This window comes from Plasmodium cynomolgi, chromosome 13 (genome assembly GCF_000321355.1).
Source record: "Plasmodium cynomolgi strain B DNA, chromosome 13, whole genome shotgun sequence".
NCBI classification, from domain to species: domain Eukaryota; phylum Apicomplexa; class Aconoidasida; order Haemosporida; family Plasmodiidae; genus Plasmodium; species Plasmodium cynomolgi.
In genome coordinates, this window is record NC_020406.1 from 1,819,459 (window position 1) to 1,836,807 (window position 17,349).

The 17,349-nt window shown below is 42.8% G+C and overlaps 2 protein-coding genes across 2 annotated transcripts; one reads left to right on the forward strand and one right to left on the reverse strand.

The window, feature by feature from the left end:
* Positions 1-763: 763 nt before the first annotated feature.
* PCYB_134840 (hypothetical protein) lies at positions 764-1,691 on the reverse strand (the record flags this gene model as incomplete). The annotated part of the gene is made up of 4 exons (XM_004224509.1): positions 764-808; positions 959-1,070; positions 1,191-1,353; positions 1,544-1,691. 4 exons carry the CDS (start codon positions 1,689-1,691, stop codon positions 764-766), a joined length of 468 nt encoding a protein of 155 aa, XP_004224557.1.
* A 9,613-nt stretch (positions 1,692-11,304) lies between these two features.
* PCYB_134850 (transcription factor with AP2 domain(s)) lies at positions 11,305-16,215 on the forward strand (the record flags this gene model as incomplete). The annotated part of the gene is made up of 2 exons (XM_004224510.1): positions 11,305-12,867; positions 13,276-16,215. The coding sequence occupies 2 exons, from the start codon at positions 11,305-11,307 to the stop codon at positions 16,213-16,215; spliced, it is 4,503 nt and encodes a 1,500-aa protein (XP_004224558.1).
* Between the last annotated feature and the right edge of the window lie 1,134 nt (positions 16,216-17,349).

Here is a 17,349-nt window from a genome sequence, read left to right on the forward strand (position 1 = left end):
TGTCTTTTTGTTTTTTTTTTTTTTTTTTTGCGCGACCCCCCAGTTGTACAATCGTAAGGCGTTTTACTAGCCAGGGGCCTACCTCCCTAATGAATTTCCTGTGTGTCTTGTGCCGCCTACCATCGAGGCGCCATTCAAATGGTTACCACGCCTCCGCTATCTTTTCGTGGTCATGCCCATTGCAGAGGCCCACACTTGGAGCAGCCTTTCTTTTCTTGTGCTTCTCCCCAACCAGTCTGACTTATCCCGTCTGTCTTACTAATTCCTTTTTTTCTGTGTCCAAACGGAAACTTTTTTTTTTAATTTTTTCAACGGAAGAATTGTGAGATGTTTGGATGTTTTTTTTTTTTTTTTCCCAATCTGTTTCGCGCCACTACGGAGGAAACCCCTTTGGAAGAAAAAAAAAAAAAATGGGGACGAGTGGGCGAAGGGGCGCTGTTCCTAATATTTACGTTTAAGAAAATTAAAAAAAAGTTATCCCCATGCGGAGAAGGTTTGCATGTTGTAAGTTTTTTTCAAAAAAAAGGAAAAAGTAAAACGCAAAAATGGGCACATGCGCATATGTACACGTAACCGTTTCAAATACCTCGAGAGGACCCCCTCCCCGAGGGAACGCTTAAAAATGTCATTCAAATGTAGCGATGCATTTTTTTTTCAGTAAAAATTTACGAGTTGTCTGTTTAAAGGAGCTACACATGTGCCGATTATAGTGTGTAAATCTTCAAGGAGACTGAAAAAAATTATGTTTAGCTCTGATAACACGCTAGGGGAGGTAGTTTAGCGCTTCCACTCCATTACTGTACTTGTGCTGCGAAGTGGGGATGCAAAGAGGGGGGGGGAGAAAATAGAAACAAGCTAGAAGGGGTGCGTAGATGCACATAAACGCGCATATGTATAAAGGCGGACTCATATGTATCCACGTGGGGCCAATCAGTGGAACCTCTTTGTTTCCACTCACCAGCCGATTTTCCATGTGCTTTTTGAATTTGCTGTACACATATTTTATTAAAACTACGAAGGCAAAAAACACCAGGGAGGCGAAGAAGGTTATGAGGAATATCTTCAAAAGGCTGGCGTGAGGAAGAAAGGGCAGAGAATTCCAAGTGGTGTATCCATTCAGTTAGATGCATCAGAGCATGTACATGTATAGGCACATGTGTCCAATTTCCGTGGTTCACTCAGACACCTACCCGTGCGTTGAGCTCATATTCTTTATAAGTTCTACATTGGAGTTGTCGGTGGTTATGGGGGAGTCAACTTGGTGCCTCTTCTGAGACAAGTAACTTTGGAGGCCGCCACTCGGGTCGTTGGAGTAGTTGTCCCTCAGGCTGTGGGTGATTCTTCGCAGGATGTCTACAAAGGGGGAAGCGGACAAATTGGAGAAAAAAAAAAAATTGCGGAAAAAATAAACTGGACGCCTGAGCGACGAAGTATATGAAAAGGGGAAATGACGCACGCTGTTCGTTCACCGCAGGACAATCACTGCGTAGAAAAAAAAAAAAGGAAGAGCCAACTTGTGAATTTTTTTTTTTTCAAATTTTACCTTCTCTGTTTTCTTCGTATTTTAGGGCAAACTTTTTCGCCTCCGCTTGTTTTAGTTTTTCTTGGGTTTCCAATTCAGAATCGTCTAAATCCCTCAGATGGATAAAACTTCCCAAATTGCACGCACTCGCACTCCCCAGGCCATTCATATATGTCCAACTCTTCGCATTTCCCGGGTGGGACAAACTCTCCAAACTACCCACATTTCTCACTCCTTTAATTCCCCCCCCGTTTTTTAGCCTTCCCAAGGGTGCGAAATTTTCGGGGGGGATAAAGGTTGTCACTTCTGTCGTATCCATGAATTTCCTTTCCGCAGCATAGAGAGAGAGGAAAATGCTGAATGGGTAAATTTTCTGTGCGGCCCTTTTTTCTGAAAAAGTTGTCCTGTGGGGGTGAATGGGTGTGCACACGTTCGTGGAGGTGCACCAGCGGATGCATAGTCCAGAGAAAATTAAAAAGGGAGATGCGGTGGTGTAGCAATGAGACGATGCAGTGGTGTAGCAATGGGACGACGCGGTGGTGTAGTAATGAGACGACGCGGTGGTGTAGCGATGAGACGACGCGGTGGTGTAGCGATGAGACGACGCGGTGGTGTAGCGATAAGACAATGCGGTACGAATGTATAGCGGAAACATACACAACACGCGCAAAGCGAAGCAAAAAATTCAACAAAAGGGAAGTGAGCTTTTATGGGCCTTAAAAAATTGTAATTTTTTTCCGTCCTTTTTTTTTCCACTTTTGCAAGCATATTTGACGAGCCGAACGGAGGGACAAAATGGAATGGCGAAAAAAAAAAAAATTTAAGGGCAAATTAAGGGCAAATTATGGGCAAATTATGGGCAAATTAAGGGCAAATTAAGGAAAAATTATGGGCAAATTAAGGGCAAATTAAGGGCAAGTTTTGGTGGCTCATAATGAGAATAATTCTTCAGCACAAGTTGCATTTGCGTCATGCTGGTGTATAAGTTATAAAAAGCAACCCACTTCAAAAAGGAAAAAGAAATAAAAGTCAATTGAGCGAGTAGACATACGAAGCGGTAAGAGGATGAACACAATAGACAAATGGGCAAGCTGCAAATGGGACAACTAATTGGAAACCACGAAAAGGAAGAAAGCAACTCTTTCTCCACTTCTTTTTTTGCTTCTCACTTTTTTCACTTTTCATTTTTTTTTTATTCTCAAGTGCCGCCATTCGCGCGTGACACATTTTTGCACACTTAGAAAATAAAGGGGATGCCACTTTTGCCTGATTTCTTCTTCAGGTCTACACACCATGAACGAGAACATGGTAAGAGGCATTTATCCTCCATGTACTTAAGGGGGCTTCGGAATAGAGAGGAAAAGGAAGGTTCTGTTTGTGCGAATAAGTCGGTTATTTAATTCGGCACGCTCGTGGGCACATGCACGTTTGGGGGGAAATACTGCAGCAATTTGGATCAATTTTGAGGTATTTTTTTGCAACTTTTTGCAACTTTTTGCAATTTTTTTGCCAAGTAGGGGGCAACATTTCACGCCAAGAAATGTTAAAAAAATCGCCTTTCTTCTTCCCCCCTTTTTATGCATCAAAAACATGAATGGCTAAAACAGACAAAGGAAAGGGGGCCCCATAAAATGCCTCCAAAATAGGACTCCCCCCCCAGGGTACCGCACCGAATGAAATTTTGTCAAATACGAGGGGTTAACAAATAGGAGGACTAACAAAATGACTGTGTGGACAAATCGGATTAGTAAAAGACTGTTTCATCACTTCATTTTCTTGGAGATCCTTTTTTTTTTTCCTTTTTGAAAAATGGCTTTCCAGAAATGGCCTAAGGGGGGGACGACTGCTGGGGGGGAGGAACCTACTTTGCGAAAACGTCCCATTTTCATGAGCGCAACGCTAAAAAAAGAAGAAAACGGAACGGACGGAAGAACAGACGGGAAAGGCGATGATTATTAAAAAAGAAGAAGAGCATCAGTTTGCGTGTACTCTTGTGGGGAACCAAGCGGGTGGGGACCTCTATACCTTTTCAAAACAGCCATCAATTTTGCATCTCCAATTTTTGTGTTACGAAGGGAGGGATTTAGTTTGTGTTGGAGTTCCCCTTTCTTCGCGCACTGCAAGAAGTTATGTATAATTTTGAATTATATTAAGGTAAATAGGAGCCTTGGCACCAGCAAGGTCTTTGGCCACACGTCTTTGCGAAGGAGCAATTTGCTGTTGTTTCGTTAGGAGGGTTCAAAATAATTACATGCAAAGGAACAAGCAAAGGTACATGCAAAGGTGAGTGCCTACTTTGCGTTAGTAGGAGGGCCATATTTGCCCCCTTCTTAAATTATCGTTTGAAAATTGCGCAAACCAATATTTGTCGCGCAGTGGGACATCATCAATAAGAAAAGAAAACGGTGGCAACAGCGGGATGTAGGCAAATGATATGAGGGGTGTGCACGAGCGAAGTGCTTCACCAAAAGGGACCCGTTTCTAATTGTTGCATCGAAGTGGGGACACGACAAAAAGGATAAGAAAAGTGCTAAAAGAAAAAATTAAAAGAAAAAGAAAACCTGTTCGGACGATTACCCTTACATTAAACAATCGTAAAGACATCGTTATCTCTGTTGAAAAATATTTGCACGTTTAAAATTTTCGCGCTTTGGCAATTTTTACATTATTTTTCGTCCCCTTTATTATGCGTTTTTTTTTTCGCCAATTGAATTCAACTTCCGCAGAGTTCCGGGCACCTCACGGGGAAAACGCCGCTAATGTCAGCATCGCATAAAATAAGGGGGCACAAAAAAAAGAGGCAAAACCCTTTCTACATACGAAAAAAGGTAGATACACACTCCTTTCGCATCATAAAGGAAAATATGTTTTACTGTTTTGTTTACTTCCCCCCTCCAGTGGGTATTATAAAACCGCTTCTGAGTAGAATTGCGTGTCGGTTTAGGCGGCACTTTTTAGCTACATGTGAGTGCCATTTGGCAAAGTACCTCTTCTTGTCACATCGAATGGGTAACCTGCACCTACCAAGCGAATATAACTAACGAAATAAAAAAAAAAAAAAAAAATTACCTATCGCTCGTCGACCTTGGTATGAATACCTTTACGTGGGTTCGCTAGACGTGCATACCCGCACCCGTGTGTACATGTGCATACTGGTCACATTTTCTTGGAGAATAGACGAGGCACACGCGGAGTGGCCAGATGTTTATACCGAAAGGGTGTAGTGATGGTTAATGTGTAGCGGCTCGAATGGGGGTGCACAAGAATGTGAATGTAGCGAATCTCCTTTGTAAAATAAAAAAAATACAAATACGCACACGGAGCGGTGTGTTCTGTGCCTTTTAAAAACAAAAGCGCAGCTCCTACCTAGGCATTTCTCCCTTTTTGCACACACCCCAGGTGAACATTCCTTCGGTTTTAGCCATATTACCTTTGGCTAACATGATAATTGGTGATTGTCAGCGGATTTTTTTTTCTTTTGCGTCGGTGTCTGTGCGGCATGTGCGCGAATGCACGTGCACACAGGCACTCACTGCCACTGTATATTGCCACAGCGTACTGCTACAGTGCATTACCAATACGCACTCTGCAAAATAATTAGGAAGATACATACGGCACGCTAACTACCATTTGTGCCGCTGTGCCTCTTGGCTCCGTCCCGGGGGATGCATGTGTAAAGCCTGCATATGCATCGCCAGTCTTTAATTACCATGCCATTCCATTATAGTTCGACTCGCCGAAATTTATTCGCCGTGCAGTAGCATGTTTCTACTTTCTTAAGAGATTTTCTTTTTCGAGCTGCTTTCAAAATATTGATGAGAAAAGGAGAGCGCCCGTTGTGTGTGTTGGGGTGTCATTTATTCCTTTTCCTGAACCCATATTTTTGCCTTCTTTTAACGCTATTTTTTTTTTCTTTTCTTTACTTTTCTTTTCTTTACTTTTCTTTTCTTTGCTTTTTTTTTCTTTTTTTTCTTACCATTTTCTACTGCGCATGATAGTAGAAATTATTATTCGAATGACGGAAGCATATCTGTTAATGTAGATACCCATGCGTAAATACACACCCAGTGTGCATGCTCCCAACTGAGCATAGGAGTCCACGTAAAAATACACACGTGGCACATGTGCCTGTGGAAATGCATCAGTGACAAAGGTCAGTCGAAGGGACTGCTCATCTGCACAGCTGCATATTTGTGCGTTTGCTCATCTGCACAGCAGCATATTTGTACGTTTGCTCATCTGCACAGCTGCATATTTGCACATTTGCTCATCTGTCTGTATGCCTCTTTGGGCCTTTACACGACTGGTACCTACCACCGTGGAATTTCCCCCCAAGTGGTAGTTCACCGTGGCATGCCTTTTCAGGCACACTCCTAACACTACACGTGGGAGTGCTTCCATTCTTCATTAGAGAGAATTGCGTCCCTTTGTCGATTGGGGGCGCCGATTTTATGTTCATAAGGGGACGCTCCTTAACTGTGTCTCCGCTTCCCTTTTACCTTTATGGTGGGCGTTTGTTTATGTGTGCCCCCATTTCTTCTTTTATTTTCCTTTCCACTTGCACTGTTTTGGATGCTTTGATCCCTTTCGTCGTGCGTTCTGGTACCACCCCCTGATTTACGGGTAGGCCCTTTCTCGCGTGGAACGCACTCGCCGGAAGTTCACCTGTGTCCACCTTCTCTTTACACCAAATAGGATTGATCAGTCGTGAGAACAGTAACAATTACACAGTGTGTTGGGAGCAGTGGGCAGAGTGGTGAATACGGCTTCCTTAGCATTTCTGTGCATAGAAATAAATAAACGAAGAGGGAGGGTAAAACTCCCCAATCCCGTTTGTAGTCTTTCCATTTTTGCAACTCGAACGTAAGCACTGCCGAGTCGTGTGACATACCCAGGTATGAAAATCATTACGATTGTTAAGTTACGCAGCGGCAATTCGTTTTCGACGTTTTGTGCCTCTCGACATTTTGTGCGTCTGTTTTTGGGGAGTGCCCCTTCACGTACATTGTGAAGAAATCCTCTGCAAACCGGAGGAACTACCCCCCACACGTGCGCAACGCGTACATATCTAAAGCACCTATAAAAGGTACATATACACGTGCCGAGTGTAAGGTAAAATAATTAACCTGTGTGAATTGATGCCCCTATCTGCAAATGCATGAACCCACAAGTGCGATGAGCCTTGAGTGTATATACACGGTATGTCAAGTGCACATATAGTAGCCATTCTCTGCTGATTTATACATGTGAGAACTCCTTCGTTTGTTTTCGCTACCGTCGGGACCGCCTCAAACAGGACTCTTAAGTGAACGCAAGGAGAGACCTATCCAAATTGTTGGCTCAAGAAAATACAACTCCCTTTTCCGCGAGTTGTAATGAAAATGCGTTTAGCAGTTATTTCAAAAGTGCTGTCGTGAGGAGATTTTTTTTTTTTTTTACCCCATTATACGTATATATATGAGCGAATAATTAGTATATGCCTTTTATGGCTTTTTTTTTTTTTTTTTTCCTCCCTTTTGGTGTACCTTTTTTTTTTGGTGCATACGAAAGATATTCCTTGGGTTAATCACCAAAACCGCCTTTCACATTTTAAGGCAAAAATTCCCACAATCCGTGCCATGTGTACGTATCTATACATATGTACAGAAGCGAAATTTCCGTTTATTGCGAACATGCGGCTCTCCGCGGCGTTATAGATTGCACTGTACCCGCAAATAAGTATGTGTGTATTCATAGAAAAAAAAAACGCACAGTAACGTAAAAGGAGCACCACATATGGGTTAACGGATGTATGCACAAATGCACACATTTATGTGCTATACATATATATATATGTATATTTTTTTTCTTTTTTTTCCTTTTTGCAACAATCTGTTATGGCACTAGTACACGTGCACACGCAAAGTTGAGAATTGTGCTACGTATGTCCCCATTTAACCGCATTCGAAGTGTGCATCTGGGATCAACGTGTCCCTTCTGCTATCGCAATTCCACGGAGTGTTAACCTACGGGCAAGTAGGCACGTATGTGTCAATCTGCTGCACAGTGGTTAATTGTTCATATGTATATTTGCCAAGAATGTGCAAGCAAAAAGTCGCACTTTTGTGACTACTGAATGGGGACAATTAATGCTTTCTTTTTTATTTTTTTTTAAATTTGTATGTTAACTCTTTTTTTTTTTTTTTTTCACCCCGCTGTGCTTTATATGCATCGTGTGTTCTACCACTCTACCCCCCGTTTTGTTTTGGGTTCGTTTTATGAGCACCTTTTAAAAAGTACTTGAAGGGTAATTTTTTCAGTTTTGTAATTTTCATGTGTAGAAATTGAGGGGGTGGAAATAGATAATTACTCTCCTGTACGACAGAAGGGATACCCTGTGCAGCTGAGTAAGTATGCTATCCATATGTTTGCCTAGGTGGGTGCATAGGCAAATGCGTCAGCACGTACACTCTTCCGACGTTAGCGATTGCAATTTTCTGCATCTGCGAAACTTCGCATCTACTGGTACGTATAGGCGTAGGTGCATAATACATAGGTGGATATTCCCACACAGGTGGTGTCACTTTCGCACCAACTAAACGAATGCAAAAAAAGAGAAACTACCCGAGTGAAGTTTGCTTACACCTGCCTTCTTCTGAAATCTTCACCTAACTAGTAGGTAGTTCTTCCATCATGTAGCACCTAACGATTCACACCTGCATCAAATTTTTTTTTTTTTTTTTACATCTACTCTACCATTTTAAGTAAGTTAAAAGAGTGTACATAAGAATTCAAGCCATTTTGTTATTACATAAATTGTTGCATCTGCACAAATTGATTTATACACCGAGCGAGTTGAATTATAGTTTACGTGATTTTCTTTTTTTTTTTTAACCAAATTGATTGTAATATTTATGTATGCATGTATATATGTATGCACGTGCTGCAAGACTCACAATTAACAACTGGAGTCTCCGATTCATGAGCATATGTACTTTACGGGGGAGTTACATACTAAGGAGCACGAGTGAGGAGGCATAAATTAACTTGTGTGACTCACACGTATGTGTATATGTGGTGCATGGGCGGGAGAGTGCGCACCCGTTCGTACATACGTACTCCCGTGCAACCCTACCTCGTTACACCATTCAAACGAATGAAACGTACGCTCACGCTGCTGATTATAAAAGATGCGTAAGTGCCCACATCTATACACATTCTGTGATAGCAAGGATACACATATGTGTTGCTTTTTTTTTTTTTCCATGAGCACATAAAAAGTGTCATCCTTTTCCACCCCTCTGTGTGATACAGTGATGTATGCACTTTTTACAAATAAAAAAAGAAGAGAGTAACAAAATTGTATTTACGAAAAAGGGTGATGAAGGAACTGTGGCAGCAGATTCGTGGTAACCGAACTGCATCTGCCCATCCTTGAATGAACCCAATTGTGGCGTATGCCACATTGGATGTACTGTGCAAACCGTTTGAAAACTTATTCTGTTGTTTTTTCGTGTACAATTATTTATGCCCCCGTAGAGAACTGCTCTTTCTGCGGCAAGCACAGTTGTCGCTTCGAATTGCAACCGAGCGGCCACAGCAACTGGTCCAGCTGCTATTCCAACGTAGAACACATACAGAGTATGCGTGCATCACGCAGTATGGTAAGTTAACTACGTTCATCGATTCATGTCACCCTTTCGCCCTTTTCTTATTTTCCGCGTGCAATTTGCCTGCACAAATTGGCAGCAATTTTAGCAGCCTTTTTTGTGGCCTTCTTTGATTCCTTTTTTGATACCTTTTTTGAGTCCTTTTTGAGGCCTTTTTTGAGTACTTTTTTGAGTACCTTTTTTTTAAGTTTTTCCCTGCCAATAGATACGCATATATGGTACCCCCCCCCTCCACGTGCATCTAAAAACAGGAGCAATTTCTGTAACTTAAAAAAGACTCTACAGATTGCCCCCCCACCCTATGGTGCACCCAAACGTACATCTATTTTAGCCAACATCTATTAATACCCACATTTTTATATTTCGCCACGTAAACATGCCTCTCCGTATGCATAAATTCGCTCATTGTGTAGATTAAACGCTTTACCCGTTGCCCACTTTGTTTGACCTAAGTGCGTAGGTACCGTTTCACTATCGTGAACGAACAACTAATTAAAAAAAAAAAAAAAAAACAGAATGTAGGAAAGAACAAAAAGGTTGGAAAAAAAAAAAAAAAAAGATAATAGTAAAAAATTAGATATATAAGAATACATGTAAATATTTTTATATTTGTGCGTACGTGAATGTCTCCAGTGGGCGCCATTTACTGGCAACTAAACGAAACAAGTTTTGCTTTATGCTCTCCTAGATGCGTGGGCTAATAAAGCAGTAGCCGTATTTTATCTATACAACTTGGCGGAGATTTCTACCCCACATAAGGGACGTAGCGGTCATGCCAACGTGTTCAGCTTTATTACTAAAACGTAGGTATGCATACATATGTTCTGTAAAAAAATTCGAAGCGAAGATTGCCAGTGGGAAAACACCACATAAGGTGTTCAAGCGCAAAACATGTGCGAGGAGGAGATATGCCTACCTGTGCCATGCTGAAGTGCGCATTATATTATTGACATATGCGTAACACGTACTATACTAGGGCATCTTTACATGCGTAGTGGGCGTGTTATAAGTGCTAGATGTATCACCGTACGTTTATATACCTCAAGAGGGTAGTGCCATATCCAGTCTCGGCAACAGAGAAAGAGGTGCGAAGGTAGTGAGAATTGTGTATCCGTGCCGATGCGCAAAATAAGAAAACGAGGGCGTCGCATATATGTACATACATATATAAGTAGTATATACATGTACAGATAAATACCGATGTAGGTAACCCTGTATTGCCCGCAAAAAAAAAATTTCCGTTAAGCAGTTTCCGAGCCGTGAGTTGGGTAAGTTAGAACCAAGATGAAAAAAAAAAAAACACCAAAAATTGAGCAGTAATATTAATAAAAAAAATATGAATAATAGAAATATTAATGATAACAAAGAAATAAAAAAAAAAATAACAGTAATAACAGTAAACAGAGTAGTGTTACGTAGTATAACATTATGAGCAGTTCAATTCTGACTGCGGAGTGAACTCCAACAATTAAAGAAAATCAATTAAATTGGTGGAACCCCACATTCTAGAATCTGACTTTCTAGAATCTGATTTTCTAGAACATGAATTTTTAGAATCCGAATTTTTAGAACAAATTTTTCTGGAACCCATTTTTCTAGAACCCATTTTTCTAGAACCCATTTTTCCAGAACCCATTTTTCTAGAACCCATTTTTCTAGAACCCATTTTTCCAGAACCCATTTTTCTAGAACCCATTTTTCCAGAACCCATTTTTCTAGAACCCATTTTTCTAGAACCAGTTTATCTGGAATTAATTTATCTGGAACCATTTTTTGTGGAACCCATTTTTTTAGAACCCTTTTTCGCGTTGTAAAAAAACAAAAGGGAGAGGAAGCACAGAGGCTGAAGCTACCATTCGTGGTTGCAGCGGCGGGGCCAAGTCCTTCCAGTCCGTAGCATGTATGCGTATATGTATATGTTACATGCTTAAGTACCGACGTGTATTTGAGTAGCGCATAACCTTGCGTACATGCGCGGTGTACATCCGTTCATACGTGTGCCAAATAAGCGTATACATCTGAACAACCACGCTGCACCCACTCGGCCATTCCCGCGCGAAGGCCACCAGTTGGAGCAAAACACAGCAAAACAGAGCGAAACGAAATCGAAAGATGAGACGGTGAATGCTCAAAATGGTGAACGTAGCAAGTAATCTAAGAAGCCTGTGTTTTGGAGCTTTCAAAAGCGTTAACAAGAAATACGAGGAGGAGAATAACGTAAGGGAGGCAGAGGAGGAAGACGAAGGGGAAGGAGAAGAGGGAGATGGAGAAGGGGGAGGCGGTGAAGTGGTAGGCGGTGAAGTGGTAGGCGGTGAAGGAATAGGCGGTGAAGGAATTGGCGGTGAGGGGGGAGGTGTTTCTGAAGAATACTGTGCAGAGGAAGGCGGTGATGAAGAAGAAATGGGGAGCACGCACAACCACGCGACAGATATTGGAAGCAGTGTAGAAAAAAACACGAAAACGGATTATATGTTCGATGGTAACAATTGTGCGGACGCCAACGAGGAAGATGTTACACACAATGACCAGCATTACCACGAGGGCGAGGAGAAGTTTACTCTTAATGTGAGTACCGGTGGGGTTAGTTCCAGTAGCACCACTGCGACTCCCCCCTGTGAAGTCAAAGCGGATGACCCGAGTTACTGCACCAGTGGCAGCAACCGGCGGGAGCGAAGTTCCAACTTAAATGCCGCCGTGTTTGAAGAGACCCATAAAGGGGCAAATATATTTATTGAGAAGAACAAGGGAAATTCCATCGATCACAGCTTAAATGCAGATGTGAACCTCAGCACAGATGCAGACATGGGTCTCAACGTGTTCAAAAATGCGAGCTTGTACAACGGCACGAACATGTGTGGTGGTCCCGACATGTGGAGCAGCTTCAGCGCGGGCAACTCCATCGGCGCTGGAAATCCCGCCAGCACGCTCAGCATCGACGCGTATAACAACACGAGCTACCTCTACTCGAGGGAAGCCCACTTACGTAACGACGCTGCTGAGGATAAGAAGGCGGAGAAGGCGATAGCGACGACGATAGCGACGCCGACAGCCCTGAAGGAACTCCGGAAGGAAAATTACAGCGCAGAGGAAGACTGGGGCGATAAAAGTGAAAGCAAAATATATAATTATCGCACACCAGAAAATATAATGCGAAAGAAAATAAATGCACACAGGGGCATCCATGACTCTGCATTAACAGCCAATTCAGTTCATGTAGAAAGGGTACTAATGGATTATTACCGAGGAAAGGCTAACACTAAAAATTACGAAGAAAAACTGTCCAATTCATGTCGATTCTTCATTTACACATCAAATCCGTATAACTCTGACATCAAAATGATTAAGGAGAATTGTTTGACCATATATCAACTTCTATATACAGAAAAAAAAAAGTGGTGCTCTATCTATATTTGCACAAATGATGGACCTATGTCAAATTTTAATTATCATTTATATAAAATTTTGTGCGGTAAGGAAGACATCTACATGTATTTTTTTCTGTTGAAGAAGTTTATATTTTCTTGTTACATATATTTCAATTTAGTGAGCATAAAGATTTTTTCAACCTTTACCAACAAGGGGGAAAATATTATGCTTTACGACTTTACGCACATAATAAACCGGAAGGATACCTTTTTAGGCGAGTCTTCCGGTGGCTCTGGTACTCCTTACAGCTGCGGGGGTCTCGGACGGGAGGTGCCTACTCCTTGTGGTGGCGCTGAGCAACGGCAGCAGTGGGAGCAATTGTCACAGAAGTCGCCAAGGCAGTCACCACGCCAGTCACCAATGCAATCCCCACGCCAGTCGCCAGTGCAGTCCCCACGCCAATCGCCAGTGCAGTCCCCACGCCAATCGCCAGTGCAGTCCCCACGCCAGTCACCAGTGCAGTCCCCACGCCAGTCACCAATGCCGTCTCCACGCCAGTCACCAATGCCGTCTCCACGCAAGTCACCAATGCCGTCTCCACGCCTGTCACCAATGCCGTCTCCACGCCAGTCTCTAATGCGATCTCCACGCCAGTCTCCAATTCGTTCACCACGCCAGTCTCCAGTGCAGTCCCCAAGGCAATCCCCAAGGCAGTCTTCACTACAGCCTCCACAACAGATGCCAACCCTGCTGGAGACCGGTCGGGGGAGAAGCCCGTCCCCCAACGGAGACACAAACGGACATCACGCCAACCCGTTCGGCCCAACCACGTGGGAAAACCAAGCGGAGGAGTGGAGCCGAGAAATAGAAACCCCCCCACAGAGGAACAGAAGCAGCATATACAACCTGAGTAGCGAAAACAACAAAAATGAAGAAGAGGCCCAATTTCTAAATTTTCTATATGACCCGTGCAAGCATTTATATGCTAACAAAATGAATGCAAGTCAAAATTATTTTCACTTTTTTAATAAGGAGCAACCGCCAAAAAAAAAAAAAAAACTGCAGCTTTTTATTAGTACTCACTCTCCCACCATGATTAATATCACCAAAAAATGGAACTCCTTTTACATTAACAAAAATAAAATTTCTTCCTTTGTTGAGAAATACAAAGACGTGAATTATTCCCCTGGAGATAATTTCAAAAAGAATGGCACGGAGAAGTTTATAAATGAATTTGTGGAAACATTTTGTGACATGAGAGACGAGTTGCGACAACCTGGGGGGAACAAAACCAACGTGGTGATTCGTCAACATGGTAAAGGAATGCATCCTCGGAGGGGACGTACCTCCAGAAAAGCCTTCAGTTGGATGGCGAAGCATGGAAGAGGGAGACCACCTATAAGAAAGAAGGAATATGACGCGGGGAATACACCTTGGCCACACAAACTCAGGAGAGCTGTCACTACTGTAGACCAAAGTGCGGAGATGAGCGACAAAAACTACAGTCGTGGTAGAAGCGGCAGATATGGAGACCGCTTAGGAAGAAGCTACGGGCAAGTCGATGAAAAAGCAAGGAGTGTATCCACGGCGGGGAGCACGCACCATTATACGGGTGGGAAGTTCGAATGGAGGAGGGATGAAACTGCAACAGAGGGGAAGAACCCTTCCAATGCACAGAAACAACCTGAAGGGAATCCCCCCAGTAAGCACGCCAACATGAAGACGCCCCAGTCGAACGAAAGCAAAAACAAGAAAACTTCCCCCCCTGTGGTGGAACCAAACAGGGTACCCAATCATACTCCCTCTTCGCAATGGTACAAGGGAGGCAGAAGCACTTCGGGGTGCACTGCGGAGGTTATTGCTAAGTTCCTGGGGAGTGTAAACATTAGGAAAAGTGGCATGCTGCTGCGTAGGGGTGCTGGAAGTAGCGGTAGCGACAGTGATAGTGTCAGCGCGAGGGAGAGCGACTCTAACGAGGATAGTTGCGATAGCGATGAGCAGAACACCGAGAGTGAGTCTGCCTACGAGGGGAGGAAAAATAGCAACAATGGGGAAGGGGTGGCCGCAAGGGGGGTGGAAAATGGAGCTGCGAAAGGAGCGGACGGAAGCCCGCGCAGCAAGGAGCGCTCCCGTAACAATATCTTTTTAAACAATTTAAACATACTGATAACGGATTTGAACGAGCTGTATGATTATTTGGAGAACAGCCGGTACAGGGAGGGGGCGCGTGGCGTCGGCGTGGGGGTGAATAATAGCTTCCTCGCCAACGACCCCAAGGGGAGCTACTACTACAACTTAGTCAAGGGGGACAATGGGGGGGGTGAGCCGGAAGCAGCAGAGGAGCCGCATCATGCGCACCAGGTGCAGCAGGTGCAGCACGGGGGAGCACTGAGCAGAGGGGGCGATTTGAACAGAAGGTTCAAATCGGAGAGGGACTTGGCCAACTTATACACCACAGGCGCATCATGTGTAGATGGTACCTACAGCGATGCACCCAACAGCGAAACGAGCAACACATACGGAAGCGGGAAGGAAGATTTTTACAACGTGGAAATTTCTTCAGTAGATTTGAAGAGCTTCTGTTCTGTGTGCTCAGGAATTCAATATGATAATTTTGAAAATCATTTAAATCAACCCAAAAATTCAAATTATAAAAAATTGGAAGTTTTTATGAAAGAAAGTGACTTTTTCTGTAATTGTAATAACATTAATATTTTTCAAAATGAAAATGGGAACCCTAATGATGATTTAAAATTTTGTTTCAATGGAGAAATGACTTCAGAAGAATATTACATGTTAAGAAAAAATGATATTGAAAAAATGAACAGGACTATAGATGAAATTATTTATATGAATCATCAACAGGGACTGGGAAGCGCAGGTGGAGGCACAGACGGAGGGTTACCATATGAGGAAGAGGAAGAAGAAGAAGAAGAGGAAGAGGAAGAAGAAGAGGAGGAAGAAGAGGAGGAAGATGAAGGGAGAACTAAAGTCGTTGTAAGGACTAGAAGAAGATCAACGAGTGTTGGTGGAGGAGGGGTAGGTATAACTACCGGCCCTGGAAGACGAAGAGGACGTGTGGCCAAAATGGAACTTAAAAGTAGATACATGGGAAGAGGAAAAAATAAAATATGGGCCAATAACACTGGGACGAAAGACTTAAGCAACAAATCAGCAACGAATCGAGAGCTAAGAAATATGAGAAGAAATAAATTTGGAAAATATCATCAACAGACGGAAAAAAAAAACAAAATTGCGAAATCGTTGTCGTCTCCACAAAATTATGAAATAAAATCGTCAAGAGTTAAGAAGCTAGAAAAGTTTACTAGTGTTGATCAGGAAAATCTGCGAGAGGTTTTTGGACCAACCGGCGTTTCTGGAGTCTATTTTGAAAAAAGCAGAAGCAGCTGGACAGCCCAGTATAAAGTTAGCGGTGGTAAGAGGAGAGCCAAAAGATTTCTGGTTACCAAAAATATGACTTACGAGGAAATTGAAAATGTCAAGCAACAGTGCATAGCTTATAGGAAGCAAATGGAAAAGGAATACATCAAGGAATTTCTCAACGACGAAAAGAAGAAGACCCCTTCCAGTGCCGCCAGCCCCAGCAGTGCGATTGGACATGTGTCGGTTAAAAAGAACAAGCGGAAGAGGAAGATGAAGAGCTTTTATGACAACTAACAGAGGGTGGAGGAAAAAAAAAAGTGGTGTATACCTTTCTATTCTTGTGTAATTTCTTTTTTTTTCCCCTTAGTTTCCTCGTCGCGAAGGCAGTTTACGACGAGGCCCCTGGCCAAAGTGTGCCACATGCACGACCATTGCGCATGTGTATGTGCTACACTTATATATGTATATAGAGCCCATCCCTGCTAGGGCTCCACATCCCGCGTATAGTGACTTTCGCTCACCATGCATTTATTTTTTTTATGTACTGATGTTATAGATGTTACCCTTTTCTATGCCCCGTTTTTTATGCCCCTTTTTTAGCCATTTTTTACGGTATTTTTTTTTTTAATCCCTGCGTAGTAGCAAGTGTCATTGTTTTTATTCATAACTTCCCCAATGTCCCCTTCGCATGCGCAACATTTGTGGTGCCTAACTAAGGAGGCCTTCCTGTTGCTTGCACGAGGAGTGAAAATGAACTTGGCGCCCCTAGAGGCCCTTGCTTTTTTTTACGCTCAAAATATGGTCAGGACGTTTGCGGCGCCGGCGAGGTAAACAATATAACGTTGGTAGGACACACAGTGTAATGGTGGTGCGCCAGTGCGCAGATTGGGAGAATGCGTAAAAATTACAGAAAGGCAAGGCACGAGCGTACAGAGTACGTTGACGGGAAGGTGTTTCTCCATCGTTGGGCTGGTGTTTCCACCCTGAAAAAAGGGTCACTTCTTAAATTGCGATGAATAGCCCCCGACTTATAACTCAGAGCTGCACGTGCATCCCTCCAAACTGTTGTGACATTTAACTGGCAGAACAGCGTATACACATTTATATATATATACAACATTGTATTGTTTTTTGGGAGTTTTTTTGTTTTCTCTGTTTGATATTATTATGGTACAGACGTGGTGCATACATATAAACATGAGCGCACGTATGTACATGGGCATACATACGTGTTGCAAATGTGTATACATATATATATGGTAATAAAAGCACTTATCATTTATCGCTTATCGTTCGTCATTTTCTCTCTACATGTATACTCTTCTCTCCTTACATATAAAACTTCTTCATGCAAAAGATGGATGGATGGGCCCACACACATACGAATATATAATATGTATTGCTACTTAAAGCAAGGAGAGAAAGGAA